The 25798-nt window shown below is 43.8% G+C and overlaps 1 protein-coding gene across 1 annotated transcript in view; it reads left to right on the top strand.

The window, feature by feature from the left end:
• POU6F2 (POU class 6 homeobox 2) overlaps window positions 1-25798 on the top strand; it is a 387072-nt gene that overhangs the window by 316214 nt on the left and 45060 nt on the right. Inside the window, exon 5 of the mRNA XM_043588527.1 lies at window positions 12975-13115. Within this exon, the coding sequence (XP_043444462.1) occupies window positions 12975-13115 (141 nt within the window). The remainder of the gene's footprint in view (window positions 1-12974; window positions 13116-25798) is intronic.

Below are 25798 nucleotides of genomic sequence, written 5' to 3'. Positions count from 1 at the left end.
TCTTTGTAATTTTTTGTAACAGAGAACCTTCTGTATTTTATCAAAATTCAATTGTTAATTTTTGGTCGGTCAGCAGTTGAGATTTCCCTTTATATAAAATATATGAAAGAATTTTATGATTCAGTGACTATCAATTAGTGTTGTTTCCTGTGCTGCAAAGCCATTAAGGCTACTTCCACGATATGGATGTGAATATTCAGGCACTTTTGTAGCGACAGCTTGCAGGGAAGTCACTAGGGAGATGAACGCTCTGTACCGTATGAACACACGCGTGCCCCGCACACACGTGCTCTCTAACGTAGGCTTTCCTACCTTCTTTCTCTGCTTCAGAACCCAGCCCAGAACTTTCCTAACCCCATTTCCTGCCCTAACTGTGCTGTGGCCATTCAGAAGACACCAGGAACTCTAAGATGTTTCCATAACTTTGTACTTCTCTTCTCCAGTTGCCCTTCTTGTCCCATCTGCTTAATTGGTCTGCCATTTATTCAGGATTGAGCTCCTATCAGTTATTTCCTGCAGCTTCCCTGATGCCTCTCTCTGTCCCCACTGAACTAGCCAGTTGCCCAATATTCCCCCAGCTCGCTGAGCACACACCTATCCTGGCTCGTACCCATTGGTTCTCTCTCTCTTTTTTTTAAATTGAGGTATAATTGACATATAACATCATACTGTTTCAGGTGTATAATATAACGATTTGATATTTGTAGGTATTACAAAATCAGTCTAGTTAACATCCATCGCTACGCATAGTTACAAAATTCTTTTTCTCTTGTGATGGGGACTTTAAGATTTGCTCTCAGCAATTCTCAACTGTGCAACGCCGTGTTATTAACTACAGTTGCCATGCCATTATATTCCATGGCTTACTTATCTCATAACTGGAAGTTTGTACCTTTTGATCCCTTTCACCCATTTGGCCCATACCACCCTTTGCTTCTGGCAACCACCAATCTATTCTCTGTATCTATGAGCTGGGCAGGGGGGTGGGGGGGTGGGGGATTGTGGTTATTTTTGTTGTTCCACACATAAGTGAGATCATACAGTACTAGTCTTTGTATGACTTATTTCACATAGCATAATGCAACTTGAGGTCCATCTGTTGCAAATGGTAAGATTGCATTATTTTTTATGGCTAAATAATATTATATATATCATTATGTGTAAATAACATAGAGCGATATTAATATATATTAATGTTTAATATCAATAATATTATATAAGAAATATATATTTATTTCTTATATAATATTATTATATATTATACATATAATAATATATATAAAATCACAAGGGACACTTAAATTGTTTCCATATCTTGGCTATTATAAATAATGACTGCAGTGAACATGGGGGTGCAGATATCTTTACAAGTTAGTGAGTGTTTTTGTATTCTTTGGATAAATACCCAGAAGTGGGATTGCTGGATCATATAGTAATTCTATTTTTAACTTTTTGAGGAGCCTCCATACTGTTTTCCACAGCGGCTAAACCAGTTTGCATTCCCACCAACAGTGCAGGAGGGTTCCCTTTTCGCCACATCCTTGTCAACATTTGCTACTTGTCTTTTTGAAGATAGCCATTCTAACAGGTGTGAGCCATATCTCATTATGGTTTTGATTTGCACCATTGGCTCTTGATTTGTCTATGTCTCTGCCTCCCCCATACCTTAAAAGCTCTTTGGGGGAAAGACCATATCACTGTACCTGACGTATAGTTGACGCTCCATGTTTGCTGAGTCAGTGAACGTGAACTAGACTGTGTTCTGTGTGCAAAGTTACCCCGAGCCACACCCCTTCTCCAGTACAGGGCAGCCCCCTGCCTCTGTCCTTGCTCTGTCAGGCTCTAGTCTGACCCACTCTCAGCCAGTTCCACTCAGTCTCCCAAGTGACCATTGTGAACGTCAGATCTGATCATCTCTCTCCACTCTTGCCTATAGAATGAAGGACAAACCCCTGAAAGTGACAGAGTCATCCCTCCATAATCCCATGTTTTACCTCATCTCTGCCACTTCTTTCTCCACTTCATTCCATTTCCAGAATATCCACGTGCCAATGTAGTGGCTCCACATCTACCAAACGCCACCTCTTGCCTCCATACAGCTATCCTGCTATTGCCAGCGATTGAAGAGTTTTCTCCTCTTCCCACCTTTTTCCCAGTCAACTCCTCATCAGCCTTTAAAATTCAGTTCCCAAGTGGTCTGGTTGCCTGAGGCCTACTGAGGGCTCCTCACCTGAGTTCAGAACACCCCTTTATTATAGGACCACAGGTACAAGAGGTCAAAATCAATAGCTATGGATTAGACCGGAAGCCCCTTGAGAAAAGAGGGCTTGTGTCTGTATCCCAGGGTCTGACTTACAGCCTGTACCATAGTCGCTGGGAAACATTTCATGAACAAAATTGTCGGGAGGCTCCCATGCTTCGTCTTCCTTTGAGCTGGGGACTACTGTAAGTAAATTAGGCACAGGCGGGGAAGGAGTGAGCTATAGGTCCCCACAGCTACAAACCAGAATATTACCAACTATTGTACTGTGGCAGCAACTTATTCTTTAAAAAAAAAAAAAGTATAGCCTTGTTTCATCACAGGAGTGCTCCCGACCACTTGTTTAAACTGGATGATAGAATAAAAAATACAGAAAGAGTAATTTTGAAATATCAACAAATTCACCTAACTAATGTGCCATGACAATAGGCAATTGGTAAGAGCAGCACTATTGTATGTAAGTAAGAAAATAGCATGAAACTCAATAAAGAGATAGATTTTCAGGTTATTAAATGGAGGACTAGACAGAAAAGGAAATGAGATGTGTAAGCTTGTGGTAACACAGTATTGGGCTGCATATAACTTGGATAAAATCTGATTTAGAGTTGGTATGTTTCCATAATGCCGACCTCTCTACTTCAAAATCGAATGCATTAGGTTGAGTTAAAGGCTAGCATTCCCCCCCTGCCCCCTCCTTCAACTCTGGGCTTGACTATTTTATCAGTAAATTTAAAAATGAAGAAGAAATGCATCCCTTCAAAGAACTTCCTAGTAGTTTGCCACAAAATCACAGTATGCTGCCCACCCTTGTTTATTTCCTTCCTCTCCTCAAATGTCCCTGCTCCCTCCTTACAGATCTGTTGATCACCCTGCATTACCTGGACCCGGACCCCTTGCAAGATCTACCTTTTTCTCCAGAGTACTTCTAGAATATTCTCTAGGGCATGCATGTCTGCTCTCAGAGTCCCCTCTGTCCACCTGCAGTGATGTCCAGAGTTTGTGAAGCCATCTGAGTAGACCCTCACTTCTGCCTCTACATCCAGGGCCTCCAGGAGCCATAAGTCATCTAACTGCCCAAGTGGACAGACACCTCCTGAAATCCCAGCACAGTGAGGCTGCACAAAGGAGAGTGTATCCCTCCTTAAGTGATCCACACTATCACCTGGCCTCAGAGCAGCAGTATTTATGCTCAGGGACAGATAGATTCATCCTCATCTGGGGAAACAGCCCCTTCTGTTCCCACCCATGCTGCTGTCTACATGGACTTTGCTCTGTCTAGCTCACGAGGCTGGGCTGAGGATGTAGACTCGCAACAACCCTTCCATGTCCACCACCACAGCCCAATAATAAAAATAGAAAAGCTTCGTTCCCTGCCTCCTTATCCTGAAGCACCCAGGTAACATGAAACCTAAAGATTAAGCCCTCCCCCCCGGCCCTACCCACACTCATTTCCAGGCATGCAATTTTCAGGGACATCTGGGGCTTGGGGTCCACGATGTCCAGGGAATCGCTGGGCCTTCATCTTTAGATGCTGCCATTAATGAGTTTTATATCCTGGAGTATCCCAGGATTCCTTACAGGAATCTGCCTGAGCTGCTGAGAGGAGGCCTAAAAGTGCTGACTCACAGGATGAAGTCACACATTAGGGATTATTCAAGACTCTCAGGACGGGGTCATCATGTCCTCCGAGGCTCTGGCCAGTCAGTTCTGCGTACTGTGAAAGACTGTAAAGCGTGGTGCTGTATTGAAGAAGAAGAAAGAAGAAGAAGAAGAAAGAAGAAGAAGAAGAAGAAGGACAAGGAGGATAAAGAGGACGAGGAGGAGGAGAAGGAGAAGAAGAGTTTAGACAAATTTGCCTGCCAAATTTTTACCCTTTTCTGTAAATATTAAAGGCCCAAACTCCCACCAAGGTCCTGGTCAGGCCTAGATATCCTCGACTCACCCCTTCCTATGTTCATTCAATAAATGTTGATTGAGGGCCCATTGGGTGCCCGGCACTGTTGAAGGATTCAAAGCTAGAGCAGTGAACTAAAATCCATATTCGAGAGAGGAGGATAATGGGAATGAACAAATGAAAATATCAGGCCCTATTGGTGCTGTGAGGGAAGTTTTAAAAAACTTGATTGTGGGAAATTGCAAGTGTACACAAAAGTAAAGCAAGTAGTAGAACAAACCACACATGTCTACCCGCAGCTTCCAGACGCTCAACCCGAGACCGCCTTCTCCACCCCATCGCTCTCCCCACCTCACCATGGATTATGTAGAAACATCCCCGACGTCCTATCGTCTCTTTTTACAGGTCGTGGAGCGAATCTCTGAAAGAAAGGCAGATAGGGTGGTCAAGGCAGGTGTCTCTAAGGGGTGACCTGGGAGAAGAGGTGTGTGAGTGGGAAAGAGAGATCCAGATGTAGACCTAGCAAATGTGAGCATGCTGACATCATTGAGGATCTGTGAAAGGACCAGTGTTACTGCCCTGGGGGGAGTGAGGGCCAGAGAGAACCCAATCCTACAACAGCATGACCAGAAGTTCCTAGAAGGAATAAAAATTCCTACAACAAAACATATATAATGCTTCTTGTGTGCCAGAAATTCCTCCAGTGTTTTGTATATGGCAACTTGTGTGATTTTTCACAACCCTGTGAAGTCATGGCCACTATTAATATTCCCATTTTACTGGGGCACCTGGGTGGCTGAGTCAGTTGAGCGTCCAACTCTTGGTTTCCGCTCAGGTCCTGATCTCACAGTTCATGAGTTCGAGCCCCACATCAGGCTCTGTGCTGATAGCATGGAGCCTGCTTGGGATTCTCTCTCTCTCTCTCTCTCTCTCTCTCTCTCAGCCCTGTTCATGCTGTATCTCAAAATGAATAAATAAACTAAATAAAAAATTCCCATTTTACTAAAACTGAAGAAACCTGAACACAGAAAGTGTCTCCGTCCAGTCAGGCTGTACTAATGAAATACTGGGTGGCTTATAAACAACAGAAGTTTATTTCTCACAGTTCTGTTGGCTGGCAAATCCAAGGGTGAGGCACCAGCATAGTCAGGTTCTGGCCAGAGCCTCTTCCTGGTTCACCTCGCCTTCTCACTGTGTCCTCACATGGTGGAAGGGGCTAGGGATGTCTATAAGATCTGTTTTATAAGGCATTAATCTCATTCATGAGGGCTCCCCCCCCTTGTGATGTAAGCTCATCCCAAAGGCCCCTCCTTCTAATACCATCATCTTTGGGGGTTAAGATTTCAGCATATGAAGGGAGGGGGCACAAACTATACAGACTACAGTTACTCAGGCAGTCTGGTTCCAGAATTCAACCTCTTAATCCCTTCAGGTAGAATGGCTCATCCATTGTCAGTCACATCTCTGTGCAACTCTGAGCAAGCGTAGGTGAAAAGACTCAGAGCTGCTCATCCCAGGTCTCTTTGGACCCACGATGTCTCTCACCACCGCCCACCCCAGACTGCCACCCTCTCCAGGTCTGGATACTGCTCCTTACACAGCTCATCTCTTCCTGCTTCCCTTCCCTCCCTAACAATGTCTTTTTCCTTGTTTGACCCTAAGCCCCATGAGGGTAGGGAACATGTCATGTCAGTTTCCCCTCATACTGTTCCCACCACATGGTGGGCACTGAATCAATGTTTGCGGGAGGAAGACATTAATGAGTGAAAGGAAGTGATGTTTGCACTGTAGCGGGTAATGATAATGTTCCACCTGGGTCCCCTGGAATCCCATTTCCATGAGTTGCCTTTACCCTTTTGGGGGGTTTTCAGCAACCAGGGCCTGCAGCTTTTCTCCCATCCTTCAGCCTCCAGTATGAGCTTTACCCCAAGAGCAAAGAACCAACAGTGCCAGGGATTAGATTTCCAACCCATCCTTGACCCCAGGGGCTGTCGACTAGGACTGTCAAGTGCCCAGTGAGAACATCCAACTTCCTTGCCTTGAGCTGGGACAGCTCTGAAGCCTGACTCACACTCTACAGCCCCCCTGGGACGAGAATCCTTCCCTTCCCCATCCTGTTTCTGGGAAACCCAACTTCAAACATTAGGTCATTTAAAAAACTCCTCTGTTAACAAATATGCCTGGAGATTAGGGGGTTATTAAGAAGATACTATACTTGCAGTTTTGTCATAAATTAAAACTTATTCTAAAACTATCCTGGAATCAATATGATTTTACACTGATGAACCAAAGATAGTTTAGGATGTTGTAGTGCCTGGGTCATTGCTGCAAACCTCAGGCACTTCAGCCGGAGACTTCCGGTGGGCAGAAAGTTGGATGATCGGCAACTGGTCTATTGCCATCTCTGCAGGGAAATGGGCAGAAAACGAGTGGCAAAACATGGCTCGATATTAAAACTCACAAAGCTTATCTCGAACTGTTATGAGAGTTTTGTAACATAATAATCATGAGACCCATGGGGATAGTCTTGTAGGATAAAACCCACATCAAATAGGTTTTTGAGATAAATATGGCCACCTTCCAACATCTGTCTACTGGTATTTCCTTGACCTTTTAAGAGAAGACTTGAGGGTAATAAATGGAAGCACCAATTTGGCCAAAAGGGTCCCAAGGGACCAAGAGACACATTTTTCACATCTACAGCTTAAGAAAAGTCAAGGACCTAATGCATGTAAATGAACTCGGAAAGCCACATTTGCCCTCCTGTTTCTAGGCAGCCGCTGCAAGTCACTTGGACCTTAAATGGGAGGGAACAGTGACAAATGCATTTATGAACATCCTCATTTAAAACAAATGGCGCCCTGGTTTCAGGGTTCTAAATTGAGAAGTTAGTAGCAAAAAGAGCTGCTCCAAAATCCATACTCTATGAAATCCACATAGCTCATGAGGAGAATGATAAAACTATAGATCATGGCCAATTATGCTTCAAGGAAAGGTTTTACGCCTGCTGCATTCATAACTCCCTCTTGGAATAAAGGCATAAACATAGAACATAATGCCATAGCTAAGCTGCCTCATGCTGCTATATTTTGTATATAAGATTCATAAGATTAGAATACTGTAAGGGCACCTAGGTGACTCAGTCAGTTGAGGGTCCAACTCTTGATTTTGGCTCAGGTCATGATCCCAGGGTCATGGGATCAAGCTCCATGTCAGGCTCTGAGATGAGTGTGGAACCTACTTGGGATTCTCTCTCTCTCTCTCTCTCTCTCTCTCTCTCTCTCTCTCTTTCTCTCTCTCTCCCTCTGCCCCCTTCCCTGCTCATGTTCTCTCTCTCAAATAAATTTTTTTTAATATTTAAAAAATTGAGGGGCGCCTGGGTGCCGCAGTCGGTTAAGCGTCCGACTTCAGCCAGGTCACGATCTCGCGGTCCGTGAGTTCGAGCCCCGCGTCAGGCTCTGGTTGATGGCTCAGAGCCTGGAGCCTGTTTCCGATTCTGTGTCTCCCTCTCTCTCTGCCCCTCCCCCGTTCATGCTCTGTCTCTCTCTGTCCCAAAAATAAATAAACATTGAAAAAAAAAATTAAAAAAAAAAAATTGAATGCCACGATCAGCAAACTTTTCATGAATAGTGTCATGATTACTAATGCTCAGATTCAAGAAACCTGAATTCTTTACCAGGATGGAGGTTGTGAGTCTTTCAGAGAGAGAGAAGATAAAGCAAAGACACCCCTACACCAAGTAGTGACGTAATTTATGCTGACATCTTTCTTTTTGGAGAGAGAGAGAAAGAGAGAGCCGCAAGCTTGACCTGAACTGAAATCATGACCTGAGCAGAAATCAAGAGTTGGACACTCGGCCAACTGAGCCCCTGTGGTAACATTTTTATGATGTCATATGTATGACATCATCAAAGAGTGCTCCTGGAAGAGACTCTAATTGGAGTTTTTCTTCTCATTGCCACCTCGTGTTTTCAGATTAAAAAGATGTATACAAAGCAGTGGAGATCTGGGAATATGGATTTTTTTTTCTCATTATGAAATGAGCACTAATATCCATATTGATGTATGGATGTAGATATAAGCCATTGCAAATCCTTCACTGCCTTCACTCTCAAATCAGCAACTGTGGGATAGAGTCACTCACAATATTTTGACATGAAGCAGGAATTAAACACCAAAATGGGCGTCCTTGTGGAAACCTAACAAATGTTGTAAACTAAGAATGAGTCTGATATGCTAGAAAGAAGGTCTCCTCTCGCTGGTCTGCCATGACCAACCCTGGCCTCACAGGCCAAACACTGCTTTCTCCATAAATTTCTCTATAAATAATCAAGTATGAGGAAGCCCAAGACAAGCAGGTAAAGTCAAGTTTTCCATTCTTCTTTTTGATGTCCTCCAGCCTGAAGTCTTTTTAAGTGGCCTATTTGTCTTTTAAGTCATGAAACCTCCTCTAATAATCACGTTAGTTAGCTAGGAGCTTCCTTCAAGCTACTCTGTAAGAATAAGCAAAATAAAATCAGAAAATACAGTTAAAATATAAATATGGAGAACACAGTTGCCTGTGTCCACATTATTTCCAAAGGGAAAAGATATTTATAAAGGTGAGCTCTAATTCTGATAAACTGATGAGTTCAAAATCTTCATGCACAATATGAACAGTGAGAATGATAGCTGACGTTTATTGAGAACATAATATATGCCAACTGTTATTCTACAACTTTTGTATGTACTAGCTCATTTCTTCCTCATTGTGACTCTGTGGATGGTACCTTCTTTATACCCGTTTTACCCATGACACGATGAGACGTGGTTTACTTAGTCACAACCCAAGACAGTCTGGTTTCAAAGCCGGTGCCCTCCCCTGCGTGCATGGATGGGCAGGGCTCTGAGCCCTTCCTTGCTGGTACAAAACTATTTTTAATAATTATTCTCTGTTATTTTATTCTCTAAAACGGGGGAGGCCAGGGGCCATCTTAATAAATTAGTGTTTCTTCGGGCACCTCGGTGGCTCAGTCGGTTGGGTGTCCGACTTCGGCTCAGGTCATGATCTCACAGTTCGTGAGTTCGAGCCTCGCTTTGCGCTCTGTTGCTGGCAGCTCAGAGCCTGGAGCCTGCGTCAGATTCTGTGTCTCCCTCCCTCTCTGTTCCTCCCCTGCTCATGCTCTCTCTCTCTCTCTCTCCTTCAAAAATAAATAAAAACATTTTTAAAAATTAAAAAAAAATTAGTGTTTCTTCTCTTAGTAGGTTTTTTTTAGACTATCTATGAATTATACAACCATAGCTTGATGGATTCAAGTCCCAGAATCCATTTGGTAAAACAGCCAAGGATCTGCAAATCCTTGCTTTCGGAGCTTCCACATTTATAAACAAGCCTGCACTAGAATTCAGCATGACTTTCGAGTCAGTCTGTGGAAAATGCAAGTATGTAATACAATCAGACTTCATTTGGGCCATCCCTCTGCTGCTTAGGCACATTGGCAATGAAAGATCTGAACGCATAAACTTGGCAGCAACTTCAAAATATCCAGTTGGTCCTAGAATGCCAACGTGCTCATTATGTACATTTGTTGTGCCTGGGCTCCCCGCTGTCCAAATCTACCCTGAGTCTCCAATCAAGAAGAAGTGGTGATAGGAACACTGCTAATATGACATGACTGGGGACAATAGAGAGTGACATGACCCGAGGTGATGAAGGGAACACTTATGGCTTCCCTCCCATTCCCTCCCCCTCCCTGCCACATATGTTGATGCATATTACATCCCTGCCTTGGCAGTCACAGGCAGAAAGGCCCAAAGATATTGATGAAGCTGTATCCATCAACAACTCCAATGGTCCACCTGAAATGCGTCAACTTGCACACTGACTAGTACCCGCCGTCGGCACGCGCCACAACCCCTCGCCTTCAGTTCTAGCTCTACGTCCAGGGGCCAGCAAGGCATCTCCCCAGAGCCCCCCAGGCCTTTCCCAAAGACCTAGGGATGCAGGGCAAGAGATAAGAGAGTCATCAAGTCGGCATTTGCTCCATTAAGAGGGAAAGGAAGCAAAGGGAGGAAACTAGGACCAGGATATAGAGGAAATAAACAGTAAAAATCACCAAAATCTGTACATCTGTGGTTGCCGAAGCAACCTTGCAGAGAAGCACAAGGATACCCATTCCTGGCCCTGTAACACAAAGGCTGAGAGCCTGCCCTTAAGTAGCCACTTTGTTTCTCATTCAGAACCATAGCTGACCCTTGATATAACGCCTGAATTTACAGCAAAGGTCCTTTACGTAGGACCATAGCCGAACAATACACTCACGTCCTAAATGGAAGGAATTCTCCAGTATCATATCCAGAGAGGACTTCCATAATTTCCTATTTGAATTTTTGATTGACCGAGATGTTAGGGAAATGTCTTACAATTTCTAAAAATATTTTCTCGGGGGGCCTGGGTGGCTCCGTCGGTTAAGCGTCCGACTTCAGCTCAGGTCATGATCTCGCGGTCCATGAGTTTGAGCCCCGCGTCGGGCCCTGGGCTGATGGCTCAGAGCCTGGAGCCTGCTTCCGATTCTGTGTCTCCCTCTCTCTCTGCCCCTCCCCCATTCATGCTCTGTCTCTCTCTGTCCCAAAAATAAATAAACGTTTAAAAAAATTTTAAAAATATTTTCTCTTCGTTAAATACGAAGCATGGTCTGTCTTCTTCAGAAAGCATTCTGCATGTCCCGATCTAAATTTTGCACCTGAAATTCAGGGACAAAATGGCCTCTTCAACACTAAAATCAAACTGCATGTGATTTAATTTTTCTTTGAGCTTAAGAAACTTATTTTGAGATCTGTCTGAACCTGGGGAATTTCATTATAATTTTAACTTTTATTGCATAAAAGAAGGGTAAACATAGCAGCTGGCACATGAACTGAGAATGGTGTACTAATAGGCTGTCTGTCCTTGCAGTTTGGGGAAGGTATTCCTAAAGAATCATCTCACTTTGGGAGTGAAAACAGGTACACAGTACAAACTCTTTCCCTGAAGGTGGCTAAGCCAAAAGCAGGGAGAGTTTTCACTTAACTATTTGCCACGATTTGCCCCATCTACACTATAAAAGCAGGAAACCAAGAACAAGGCCAACCCGAATTTTAAATCCCATGGTGGTAATCTGGGATAAGACAGGGTTTCTTTTAGACTGATGAATGAGAATTTTTTTTCTCCTTAAAATGAAAATCATTCTTGTCTTTTAGGAGAGAGATAAAGGCAAAAGACACATAAAGTAATGAGCTTAAAATGGATTTTCACTTCTTAAAAAAAAATCTGCTTCAGGTCAATGGGATTTCTGTAGAACCAGTTATGTGAAATTCGATTATAGATTAATAAAGAAACCAAAGAGATAAGGATATCACATTAATGGAAAAAGAATTATTAAATTCCTGTCCTTTTTTGATGTTTCCTCTGACAATTAGTATTCCCGTCCTCGTCAGGTGATACAAAACTCTAGGCAAATGTCCAAAGGAATTAAGCAGTAAAATATGTTTTGAGGGAAAGAAAGAAGGAAGGAGGAAAAGAAAGAAAGAAGAGAGACTGAATTGAGAAAGTAAAGAAGAAAAGTAGAAAAAGAGTTTCTGGGACCTGCATTAAGTATGGCATTAATTTTTTTCCCACCAAGTCTTAGTCTTGGCAGGCTTCCACTCAAATGCAGGAATTTCATGGATGTGGGAACGGGTGATGGAAAATGCATTATTATACACAACAATCGTTGTACTTGAGAGGAACTATATGGGGAAAAAATAACACCCTAGAATAAATACAAATGAAATTCATGTATCAAAACCAATACTGTGAAAATAGTTTAAATGTTTCTTGAATTTATATCTAGTCATTAACCTAAATGCAGATTTTAGTTCAGGCTACACTTTTGCCTCATGGTCAGAAGGCCTGAAAACCTGTGGCGTGGAAAATTGGCAGGATAAAGAATATTGAATTGGTCTCCATGGAAAAACAGGTTTTGGCAGCTATAACCTCCTCCTTGAGTGGGTTCCCCCCCAACCCAAGTCAAATTCTCCTCCCTCTTTCCTTGTCCCAGGAAAAAGACCAAGGGAAGACCATATATTAGCTAAGACAGCAAGCAGATAGATATCAACATGGTCATTCACCAAAGGACCTTCCTCATTGGCCTTGAACCCCATAGTCAGGGTGAGCCCCTCACCCCGGCCTGCCGAAAGTCTCAACCCTAAGCTCACCCTCTGAGAGCACAGAGGCTGGAGGTTTCTATTTCTACTGACTTTGGTTTCCTTCTTCCTTGAAGAAAGGGAGTGAGGCATCCATCTTACCCAATGACCCTAAAAGAAACTGCAATTCACAAACAAAAATGATAAATTTATTTGCGGAAATCCTTCACATCTGTTCCTCCCCTCCAATCCTGCTCCAAACCTACTTTAATCCACAACCAGTCTGCTTACCTCAAGGAAGGGAGACATTTCCCCAGGGTTTTATTTAGGCTAGGGGACAAAATCCAGGGACTTCTTCAAAGTCACTCGTCCACCTGGCAAGACTCTCACGGCCTGCTGCAACCCCAAGGCCCACCTCACTCTCTCCTGGGGCTAGTCCTGAACCCAGTCTCCACTCTTTTCTTTCCAGCCTCCTTTCCAGCCACCCGCCCCCCCACCCCCTACCCCACCACCCCAAGAGCCCACAGCTTCAGAGCGAATGTTCACCAGGCTCCCTCCGGTGGGTTCCGGGCCCTTTGCATGAGCCAGTTGAGTGAGAACTTCTTCCCCCACATGAATGTTGTATCCTTGTGCTGTGCCTCTCTTGGTGGTTCACCCTGATCTTTTCTCTCTTTGCAGCTGGTTAATAATCCACTAACAAGTCAGGCTGCAGCGGCTGCAGCCGCCATGGGCTCCATAGCAAGCTCACAGGCCTTTGGCAATGCCCTCTCCAGCCTTCAGGGGGTCACGGGTCAACTAGTTACTAATGCACAAGGACAGGTGAGTGGGAGATGGGAACAAGAGTGAATCTTTATGGCAGATGGAACTCGGAAAGGAAATGAATTTCTTTTGCATGACAGTGATATGTAACCGCATCTATTCGAGGCAAATAAATAATGTTTACTAGCAATGTCAAGAATAGGAGAAGGGTTGGGAGGTGTTTCTATATTTTAGGAACAAGATTTTTTTTCCCCCTTCCCCTAGAATGTCTTACGTTTTTATTTTGTTTTTATTTCTGTACAACGGTTCTTGTTCTGACCTTAACTGAAGGAAATACTTTTCGTGATGGGGCAGTCTTTAAAAAAAAAAAGTAAATTTTAAAAACAAAATTTCAGTTCTGCTTATGTATTTATTCTTTTTAAACTGGGACGGTGGGGGAAACTGGTAAGTTTCCTTCTCTAATTGCTCTAAGATTTCTAAACTAGTCCTAAGCAAGCCAATTTCTGACTAATATGGGGACCTGATGGAAAGAACCGGGCAGTCCTGTAAGAGAAACAAAGGAAAGGAGGGGGAGAAGCCTCTTGCTGACTCTCCTGGAAGCTCCTGGGAGTTTCTTGTATGCCTGCAGGCTTACTTCAATCTGCCGGGGCCATCGAACCTTCCTCATGTCATGGGCAGCGTGACGGTTCCCTTACACCACTCGTGTGCCTGCGTCGTGGTCCCCAGGACACTGACGAAGCTTCAGATGAGGGCAGCTCCCCCTTTAAGACCCCAGTAAACCTGAAAGCTCCATGAAGAGCAAACTGGAGTTAAAGCTGAGGGTATCAGAAGTACCCTCCGTTCAAAGGCTTGGCACAGACCCTCGGCGGTTAGGGCACCTTCACCTCAACTGTGGCCGTTGCTGAGGGTGGAGGAGCAGGTAGAAGACGCTAGCATCATCTCCAGGATTTTTCCTCCCAGAGTTATTTTACGGATCCCTGCTTGGCCTGCTCTGTGGAGAACAGGAATTGCAGTGTCTTGAACCCTGTTTTTATTTTACATAAAGAGTAAACAGAGATGCATTATAAGCTAAACCGTCTCAATCTACGTCCCAGGGAAAAAAAGCTGACCTTGTTATATTTCCTGGGCGGGTGCAGGATTGTCCCGTCAGAACCCCGAGGGCTGAACGATGGAGCTTGTCAAAGAGCAGCCCCAGGTAATGAATCATCTTATCACAGGTGCACACCACACATATTAAAGGAGGGTTGTATGAACACGGTGCCCTCCACAGTCACCTTTCAATGTCGGCTTTAACCCTTGTTCCAATCCCTTTTCATCAAAGGATCATTTTATGCAGCCGGCTCTAAATGGAGGCTCTCAAAAGCCTATTAAGATTTCTGAACGGACAGGGTTTGGGTGTGGAGGAAAAGTTGGTTATAATATCTATAACTCACACTCAGATCAGGTCGGTCCTGGAAGCTGCTTCCTAGAGTTATGCCCCAAATGGAACACCCCAATTCATTCCTGCCAGGCAGCTGGCCCTTGAGATGTAAATTTTAAGAGGTCCGGATGGAAAGCATATCCACCGATGTGCATTTCCCCCTGATTTTTCTGTCCCAGTGTCCAAGTAAAATGTGCCACTGTGCCCCACCGCTTGAGAATTTGTGATGGAGAAAATGCTTTATTGCTTAGAAGGAGTTATTAGGAGTGTATTCTTCCGGTGATTTAATGGCTGATCATTTTGCCAGTTACAAATCCATCCCCTTCCTAGGGGCTAGAGTTACAGCCTTTGCTCTCTTTGGCCTTTGCCGACTTCCATCCCAGGGGGGTAGCTCTGCCGGCCCGAGAGGTCCCACAGGAAAATGAGCTTTCAATTAAAACCTTGGTTCATACTCTGCGTATGTAGAAGAAGGCCTGATTTTATTTTAAAATTCTTCTGTTTTAGACACTGTGCTGATAGGTGATTTGATATGGTCCACAAATCTCCTAAAGTGGGAAAGGAAAAAAAAAAGACCTACATTCACAGAGGAATCAATATTGCCCGCTCGTGATGTCTTGTCTGAGAGTTTTAGAAACATGCCCAATGCGGGGCGCCTGGGTGGCGCAGTCGGTTAAGCGTCCGACTTCAGCCAGGTCACGATCTCGCGGTCCGTGAGTTCGAGCCCCGCATCAGGCTCTGGGCTGATGGCTCAGAGCCTGGAGCCTGTTTCTGATTCTGTGTCTCCCTCTCTCTCTGCCCCTCCCCCACTCATGCTCTGTCTCTCTCTGTCCCAAAAATAAATAAACGTTGAAAAAAAAAATTTAAAAAAAAAAAAAAAAAAAAAAGAAACATGCCCAATGGTACCATGTGCCAGAGACAACCAAGCTACTCCCATTTCCAAAGTAGATGAATTGGCCATGTTCCCATAGTGCTGTGGGGTTGTTCTTTTCTTTAATCTTTGTAATATAAACACAATCATCTTCCCAGAAAAAAAAGCATATGCCCCGCACCTCTTGATACAAAGATACTCGTGTGAGCCTTATGAGGTGGCCAGATGGCACCAAAAAAGGAGGACAAAAATTATTTGGGGTGTGTGCGTGTGTGTGTGTGAGCACACGCGCGCTCCTTTTGCTTGTATTAATGTGGTACAAAAAAATAAGATCACGTTGGAATCAGGTTAATACAATTAGCCTTGCTCAAAAAGCCGTGTAAACTAGAATTACTTTATCCAGCCCATTTTCAATCCCTTAAAAATCTCCACAGAGCTTTCCCAGAAAAGGTACAAAGAGAAAACTCTTAATATATTTATAGATTCTTTCATTTGAGTTCTTGACATCAACTATTTTTTACATTGGAAAGTTTGCCCAGAAGAAATAACATTAAACTCTAAACCTATGTTTGAAAAGCATGTTTTATGCCACTGATACTTTGGGGAGGTCGGGCTGTCGAGGTGGCACAAAATACCCTGATTCTTGCTCTCCGCTGCTAAGATTTTCTTGGCTACCTGGGAGCCAAGAGAGGATTAGCCAGGAAAGAGCCCTCACTGAATTCGGATCTGCCTGAGATACAGTTTAAGCTCCCCTTTCTTCTCATTTTGGACCTGGGAGAAATCAATGACTTAACTTCCCTAAACTAGAGCCTCATCCTCAAAGCTCTAAGGTAGCCCCTGTGAGGAGGCCTGTGCCAGTGGCAATTCTAGATTCCAGGTCTTCCCACTCAGTGGGGTGGGCACCCTCCCCACACAGGGAGACATGTCCCAATCCCAAAAAGAAGAAAGCCCACTCCCTGGGACTTGCAGCTTGGTTTCCTTGTCTTCGAATTTGATTGTTTCTATTTACTAGATTTCAGTGCATTTAAAGGGAAGGGAAATCTCCATCTATTTATGGTCTTTTATTTCCTGTTCTTTGGTTTATTTATCTTAATTTTTTAAGTTTATTTATTTTGAGAGAGAGAGCACGCAAACAAGGGAGGGGCAGAGAGAGAGAGAGAATGGGAGAGAGAGAATCCTAAGCAGGCTCCACACTGTCAGCGCAGAGCCCAACTCGGGGCTCGAACTCACGAATTGTGAGATCACAGCTTGAGCTGAAATCAAGAGTCAGACGCTTAACTGACTGAGCCACCCACCCCGGTGCCCCTGCTTTTTTAAAAAACAGTAGTTATCAGTTCATTCTCTTACCTTTCTGACTCTGACATTCATTTGCAGTTAATACAGAAGTCAGACATTATTCCAAAGAGTGATTAATTCTAACAGAAATTCTGCATTCTAAAGTCACAAAACACATGTCTTACCCAGTAATGTTATAGTATTTTAAAATTATATCATACCCAACTTCATCCTGAAGGAGCAAGTTCCCTATTGGTGATTGGTGATCATGAAATTTATCATGACTATCACAGTGCTGAGAATAACATTCTAGGGCTGTTTGCTTACCAAATCAGGAACTCATGTGAGTGTGGAAGCCAGACAATGAGATGAGCACCAACTATAGACTTGTTTGAACCCCAGGTCAGCCAGTAACTAACAAGCTCTGTGACCTTCAGTAAATTACTTGAGCTCTCTGAACTTCAGTTTCACCATAAAATAAGGATAGATATAAAATCTGAGTCCCTAGATTATGAAGATTAGATGAGGTAAAGTGTGGTAAAAAGCCTACCATGGTCCATGAGTATACAGTTAAAGACTCATACTAATAAGTGGCTGCAATAATTATCATCATCATCATCATCATCGTGGTTTAGAGTCTTGTCTAGCATTTTCTGGAAACCTATCTTTGGTTTGGGTATATATAGCAAGAAGTAGTACAGCATACAGGCAAGAAGAATGGGTTCTAGAACCAAACAGCCATTCATCGGCTGTTGGACCTCGGGCAATTGACTTACCCTCTCTCGTGCCTCAGTTTCCTCGTCTGAAAAATGGGGATCAAAATGGAAGCAGCTTCTAGGATTTAAGAGCTTAGCATGTAGTCAGGCACATAGTTGTCATTCAATAATGCTAACACTCAGTATATGCTATCTGTGATTGTTAGTCTAGGTGCGATATGGTTGCAGTTCACACTGAGTGTACTCACTGTGTGTGTGAGGAGTTTGAGAATATGAGAATCTCAGCAGAGTAAAACACCAAGTTACTTTAGGGAAATCTTATCCTTACCCTGGATAGTTCAGTAGGGGGCGTATGTGTGTGTGTGTGTGTGTGTGTGTGTGTGTGTTCTTAACACTCATTCAGTGGGTATGTTCAGGATTTGGCAAGTAGATTTCCCATCGATTTGTTCAGCTCTAGAATTGGCTTCCCTTGTGCCCCTGGCAATATCTCCTTATTGGCATTATTGCAGAAAAGTAAAAGCGAATGAAATTTCATTTTATCCTGGGGCTAAGGAAAAGCATTTTACATTTTAACTGAAGCTCAGAATGTTTCCTGATGAAATTAGTTCTGGACCGCTGTGAAATTTTCTTAAGTGGCACCAAGTCAAGCCAAAGTCCCTCCCTCCCTTCCTTAAAGAGCCAGTCAAGTAAAACAAACAAACAAACAAACAACATTACTTTTCCTAATGTATAGAAAGAAGAAAAAATTAAAAACACTTGCCCATTCAATTCGGTACCCAAGAATACACATAGCATTATATGAATAAATAATGGCTGAGCAGAGCACTTTGGCCAGACGGAAGGATTTGCAGTAGGTAGGAGCTGCCTCCTAAGAGGAACACAGGCCAAAATGGAAGAAAGGCAGTCTGCTGACACAATAGTAGCCTATGCATCGTAGCTTAAAAAAAAGGACACCCTTGAATGTGCAAAACCACGGAGGGTGAGTTGCTTGTATTCAGCAGCCCTGGCTGGAGGAGGGCAGGTGGCGAGGCAGGAATGTCACCAAGTACTGTGTTTGTGCACATCAACATTCTAATATCCTGACCTTCAAATATGTGAAAAATATTGTCTTAGAATTGAAGAAACGTGATGCGCACTTATGTTGGGGCATTCCTCTGAATTCGAATAATCAAAAGCTAAAGAACATCTCTCGAAGACGGTAGAGCAGCTAAGACCATGGGCTTGGGAGGAAACAGGTCTGATTGGAACACATTTCTAGCTATGTGGTCTTGGGGGTCTTGGGTAAGTTATGGAACTTTACCGAGCCTCTGTTTTCCTCATCAGTGAAATGGGAGTGATAAGATGTGTCACATACATTGTTGTGGGGTTAAACATGACAGTAGCAGGAAATGTGTTCGGCACAGTGCCTGATATGTCTTAAGTATTTAATAAATTACATGAATGTATCAATAAATCGATGCTATAGCTTTTTAGAATGAAGAGCTGGCAATGGAGCCTGAACTATGGGTTGCTAAAGGAATTCAACACCTAATTTAAATAGAAAGATGAGAATCTTTTAGAGAGAATCACTACACGTTGAACGGAAATGAAGCTATAATAAATGCAAATCTCAGCCAAAGAATTGAGATATAATGAATTTATTCAGTAAGTGTCCATTGAACCTCTCTGTGGGTTTTATTAGATCTGTGCAGGAGAACAAATAAAACCATAGCTGCCCACGTTTGTAAAACTAATTTCAAACCCTGTGCCAAGGAGATAAAGTGTGCAACTTTGACAATGTGACCAGAGCAAATGAGGTACATTAGACACATCCAGCTAAAGCCATTTGATCAGGAATTTAGGGAGTTTTGCACATACTCTTTCATTCTATTTTTTATAATGAACCACATTAAATGTATAAAAAAGTGAAAAAATAACTTTTTACCAAAAAAAAATGTCAAAAGGATCGTTGCTCAACCACATTAACGTAAGATTAACATAAATGTTAAGATATTAACATTTTCCCGCATAAGCTTCAGCCCTCTTGCTTATTTTTAAAAGAAATAAAGGGATAAAGCTGAGACCTTGGCACTCTCTCCCTCCCCCCCCTTCCCAAGGTGATACTGTGATAGCATTGGTAATTCCTTTAATGCAAGTTTTGCATCTTTACTAAAAAATTGTATCTTTTTTAAAAGGTACAAAATCATATGTACAGAATACCATTTTTAATACAAACAGTACAGTATATTGCTTAGACATTTTGCATAACTAAGAATCAAACATGGTTTGTTGAAAATACAGGGTAGGTGTCTGCATATTCTTCCCCAAATATAAACAGAACAATCTATTTAGGTAATGGTTTTGGCCATGTTTTTAAACTCAAACTCAAAACAGTCTGATAAAGGATTTTATTTTCTCCTTTGCAAATATCATTATACAAAGTCTTAAAAAGTGTAAAAATTCAATCACACGCACTGGAATACACTTCAAATAAGCTTCTTTTTTTTTTTTTTTTTGTCGCCTTTTTTAACACTTTTTAAATCGGCTCTTTCTAGAGACTCGGAAAGAAATGTTCATGGGGTTAGTAATATTATAAGAATTTTACCCTGGCTTCATCTCAGTAATAAAGATGAAACAGTAGCAACAATAAACAACCTCGATCTTTCTACTAACATATCAAATTTCCCCTTTGAGCCCAATTGAGAGCTTTATTTCCTCATTTCGGAAGAGGCCATTGCATTAAAGCAGCGTCTCCCTAAGTGTGCGCCTTGGAAATGAACGAGCCCTTGGAGACAGCGCACAAACCAGGGTTCCCCGGGCTGGACGCCGGGTGGCGCCGCGCCCCTGGCGCCGCCGCTGATGTGTTCGGATGGGGCCGGGCAATTCTGTTGTGACGCGCCGCGGACCCCCTTTAACTTTCCTGATCCTGCTTTCCCCAGACTTCCTGTCCGCAACATTTAGTAGAGTTGACGTCGGCAAAGCGCACTTCGGGAAATGCTGCGGGAAGTCACTTCCTATCCGCGCTTTGGATCGTGTGATAATAATTTAAATCGGAAAGGAGCCCCCTTCCTGGGATTTGCGCGCTGAGGTCCGGAGGGCGCACACACACCTGGGAGCGCGTTTGCGGGGAGCAGGTGGACCGCGCGGCTCTGCCCCCGGGGCTGTGCTGGCAGCGCTAGGCCATTCCCCAGGCCCCCGCTGGGACGCTCTCCCCCGAGCGACAGGTCAGGGCTGGAGTGGAGGGTGCCGGCTGGTGGGGGGGGGGGGGGGGGTGACCCGAGGCCTGGCCCTCGGGTCCTGGGTCCTCGCCCTTCTGAGGAGTGGGGCTCCCTGGACGGTAAACGGCGCTAATGAGCCCTGATGGCCAGGGCTCCGCAGTGATTTCGCGGGAGGTGAATTTGATGGGAAGCCTCGCTTCTGGCGCGACTCGGCTGCTGACACGTAGGACGTAACCGGGTCTCAGAGCCCGTCTACGCCAGCAGCAGAAGCGTGCTCTGTCCCTCATCATGACAGCCAAATGTTCAGCCCAGACCTTCGCTGCCCTACCAGAGGTCGCTCCTCCCCCCGCCCCGCGCTCTCCTTCTTGCCCCCATTTTTAAAATGAAAGGGTTAATCCCGTTAATGCCATCAACCCAAAGAGCTGGCCAACTTGAAGAACTAAAAATAAAGCACCCTCTGAACTCTTTCTCCCTACTCACCACGCCTCAGGGCAACCTGTCCTGTGCAATTAAAGGGGTGGCCAAAAATACACAACTAAAAAAAATAAAATCTCAGTTTAGGAGATTTTCCCTGCAGAATGAGTCAGGAGAGAACCAAGCTCTCTCTTATCTAAAGCAGAATTTTGGATTGTGGTGCTGTTGCTTCCTCCCCCCCCCCCCCCCCCCCGCCTCTAACCCCTACATTAAAAAAAAAAATCTTCATCTATGAGTATTTCGTTTTCCTGGGAATACGGAAATGTGTCCTTGTGTAGGCTCCTCAGTAGAGACTGGGCACATCCTTTGTGGCTAAATAGAAAAGAGGCCAGTTAACTAACGCAGCAACCTAATTAACAGCTGTGATTCTAAACTGGTAACAGTTACCAACCACATGCCATGCACAGAGGGCGCCCTCGGAGCCCGTCTGACTTCTCACATCTTGGTTTCACTAGCATGGTGAAACAAAATACTACCACCTAATGCTCATGTAGCTTGTTTCAGTGTGCGAAGTTCTAGACCCATGTGAGTTCTTAGAAGAGCCCCAGGTTTAGGTGAACATTCCTTCAGGCTAAGTGGTTTCTAGAAAAAGAATCATGGAATCGATGACGTCTCCCAGGCACTGAGCCTTCACCATGGGGCTGGTATCATCTGTGATCCTGCCAGAGCGCTTGACCGTAGTTTGATTACCCTAGCTGTGCACAGGAGCACACTTTTGGGGTGACGCCGCTAGGAACTGGGCAGAACTGACATCCGAGCCCGGAGTCCACACCCATCCTCCCACACCACCCTCGCTTGCGTTTAAAGACCTAGGTTCATTTCCTGGATGTTCTCTTGGATAGGTCACGAATTCCCGAAACATCATCACTCCATCTCCAAATGAGAACTGTAATTCTTGCCCTATCAACCTCAAAGATCTCTCTTGAAGGTATATAAACACATACACTTGAAAACTATTAAAAGCTATACACCTTGCCAAAATATGTTATTTTAATCAATATTCTCACCGTTACTATTTTTGCTGATCAAAGGAACTGGAGAACTAGGTTCAGGGAAGTCTCTGATAGAGCAATGAGACAATCTTGATAAAAAAAAAAAAAAAAGACCTCAGGTCTCCACTTTATCTTGCTAGGGAAAAATCAACCTCAAGGCATCAAGGTCTGGGGGACTAGAGGCCACCTGCCTTCCAGCGTGGCATTCTAGCCATGAGGGAAGAGTGGGTTCTCACCAAAGTGAGCTTTTCTGAGCCAAACAGGAAAATCTGTCTCAGTGACTCTTCAGTTGGGGTTTTTTGTAGTATCACACAGCAAAATGATTTTGGAATTGAGGAAGTTCCCAAAGTGACAAGGCCCTATACATTTCTATATCCTTCCCTTTGGAAGCTATCCTTCTAAAGAAGTAAGCCCTTCCAAAGAAAAAGAGAACTAATACTGTATTATGAGTCTAAGAAACCACTGATGTTATGTTATACCATCAATTTAAGAACAGCTTTTTCTGAATGGAAGAAAATACTACCACTTTTTTTTATGTTTATTTTTTGAGAGAGAGAGAGGGAGGGAGGGAGAGAGAGTGTGCGTGCATGAGATGGGAGGGACAGAGAGAGAGGGAGACACAGGATCCAATGCAGGCTCCCTACTGTCAGTGCTGAGCCCGCCAGATGCAGGGCCCAAACCCCAACCATGAGATCTTGACCTGAGCCGAATTCAGGAGTCAGACGCTTAACTGACTGAGCCACCCAGGCACCCCCAAAATACTACCACCTTAAACAGATATATCAGTTATTAGGGCAACCTAATTTCACAAATATTAAAAATAGGAAAAAGATGTGGGAGTCCTATAATTGAGGAAATATGTTATTTATTTGATAAATAACCTTAACCAAATCCAGTGTCAAAAAGACTGTACTGTGGGCTGTACAGTAACAAGTCAAGGATGGAAGTGAAAGCTATTTATGTCTCAGTTTTCCCAACTAGAGAATGAAAATTAGACTTGATTTGGGGCTGAGGATAAGGAAAGAGGCAGTACTGAATTTTGACCCAGCTTCCCTAGAGCAACACTAACTTTTTTAGCGAACAATTTTTATGGTTAAGCAGAACATTATTAGAGAGGGACAACCTTCCATTCACATGTGAGATGCATTCAACCTCTAAATAAATGTCTACTGGACCGTTTAATACACCATATGCCCAAAGATGCACCCCAACTTTCTTGTTGACATTATGCATTCTTTTTTTTTTTTAATTTTTTTAGTCTTTATTTTTGAGAGAGAGAGAGAGAGAGACAGAGCATGAGCAGGGGAGGAACAGAGAGAGAGGGAGACACAGAATCCAAAGCAGGCTCCAGACTCTGAGCTGTCATGTCAGCACAGACCCCAATGTGGGGCTCAAACTCATGAGCCGTGAGATCATGACCTGAGCCAGAGTCGGATGCCTAACCAACTGAAGCACCCAGATGCCTCATCATGATGCATTCGTCTTAGATACGTGGGCAACATTCCTCCATCATACACCAATAAGGGAGAAATGAGAAATAGATCAGAAATAGGTAAGAACGGAAAAGTCACAACTCAGAACAGCAAGAGGAGCCAGGTTCAAGTTCAAACATACAGAAGTAGGCCTTGGCACAATCCAATTGAACTTAATGCATTAGCCATAGAACGTTGCTCCGAACCGCTGTTCGTCTCCTCCACTAACCTTGTCCATTTTATAAAAATAACAATAGAAGTAGATCCTAAGAAGACGTCATAAGTTGGAGGACACAGAATGACAGTAAAGTCAGGATGGGATACAACTTAGAAGTGAATGGCATCAATCACGCCCCACGCCAAGGGCACACACACAAAAACACATTACACATTCCCTTGCTCTGCCACTTGTCAATAGATATTCACAACCGCCCAGTCTCTCAGAGTTACAGAGGTGGACAGTGCGAAGGTCCGCATGCTCACGTGGAAGGCACCTGCGGTCAACGGCACAGGCGTTGAAGTTAGACACCAACCCCAAGCAAGGCAGCTAGCCTTCCTCGGCTGTGGTTCTCACTTCCACGCACTGACGACGTATCTTTCCCTCAGGGTTATTAGAGGGATTAGTGCTAACGGTAACAAAATTCATAAATTCCTGCCGTCGATTGCACGCTTTCTGCATACCAAAGAGTGCTTAGCATTCGATATATTATTTCATATCACCATTGCACAGCCATGGAATATGGTTTATCCCTATTGTACAGATTAAGAAACTTCTAAGAGCACCCAGCTGGAAATGGCAGGATCCAAACTCAGTTGTGTCTGATACCAGAGATCGCTCTCAGTCACTGTGCTCTAATAATAGTTTAAAACTTTTTGCTTCCATCACTGATGTATCCCAAGTGGCTAGAATAACACCTGGACTACATTAAGCATAGACACAGTAATACAATCTGTGGAGGAAATGAATAGAGCATTTCATATACGCTAATAGGCTATTCAATAAGCACCTCACATACATTCATCATTTCATTTCATTCTTACACTGATTGTGCACCATTATCTCTAATTTACAGCTGAGGGAACAGGGGTTCAGAAAAGTTAACCAGCTTCCCGGGCCACCCAGTTAGCAAAGGGGAGAGTCTGGACTTGAAGCCACACGCGGCTGCTTTGAAGCAGGGCTTTCCTCTGAAACTGCTCTCAGCCTCACGGGAATAAGTGCCTAATACCGTGCCTGCCATATAGCAGCCTTTCCGTAAAGATCTCGTGCTCCTTACCTCTCTATATTTTACTCCACTTAGGGTGGCTGATCTAAGGTAGAGTCTGTTTATTGTATTGAAGTTTTATATGGAAATGCTTTTTTTTTTTTTAACAACTTTTTTTTTTATCTTGTGTATCCATTTTTAAATTTTTTTTTTCAACGTTTATTTATTTTTGGGACAGAGAGAGACAGAGCATGAACGGGGGAGGGGCAGAGAGAGAGGGAGACACAGAATCGGAAACGGGCTCCAGGCTCTGAGCCATCAGCCCAGAGCCCGACGCGGGGCTCGAACTCACGGACCGCGAGATCGTGACCTGGCTGAAGTCGGACGCTTAACCGACTGCGCCACCCAGGCGCCCCTGGAAATGCTTTTTAAGCATCCAGCGTTACTGTACCTGATGAAAATGGCATTGTCTACTTACTTAACTTTCTTCAGTTTTCCAAACCACTAATGTCTCAGCGTTGTTGGAAGGAGTAAAAGTAATAAAGGATGTTAAATGCTTGGCACAGCCCTGGCGCTTAGTGAGAAGCAAGTGAGGCCCGCCTCTCCCGTCTCACTCCCTTGACCACGTGTGTCTTAGAAGCCATGGTCACTCCGGCATGTAGAGGGCTAGGCTGACAATTTTGAGTCTGATGCCCACACCATTCGTAACAGGTGAAGCCAGCTCCCTTGGCTGGGCGATGACTAGTTTGCCTCTCTAACGTGACTATGTGGCTGCTGGACACGTAGCATCCACTTTTCCTTTTAAGAAAACGTTGCACTTCATTTCATCAAAAGGCAGGGCCACCAGAGTATTACCCGCTGGGTTCATTTAACTATGTTCGTTTCCTTGATGCTCTAGAATAAAAAGCATTTCCATCTACCTTCAATAAATCTGCAGGTGATGTTAGCAAGCCCTCCCAGGCAACCAAAAGGAAGAGATGGAGTGATATGTGCAGCCAGAAAAAACAAAAATCTGTTTCAAATTCACACGGAGTTTGAGGGTTTGATTGCAAGTGGATTTTAATGTAGGATTTTTCAGTATCATTGAATTATAAAAGAACTATTTAATTTTTTAATATAAAGAGTAA

This window comes from Prionailurus bengalensis, chromosome A2 (genome assembly GCF_016509475.1).
Source record: "Prionailurus bengalensis isolate Pbe53 chromosome A2, Fcat_Pben_1.1_paternal_pri, whole genome shotgun sequence".
In the NCBI taxonomy this organism is placed as follows: Eukaryota; Metazoa; Chordata; class Mammalia; order Carnivora; family Felidae; genus Prionailurus; species Prionailurus bengalensis.
This window is presented reverse-complemented; position numbering and strand designations above follow the sequence as displayed.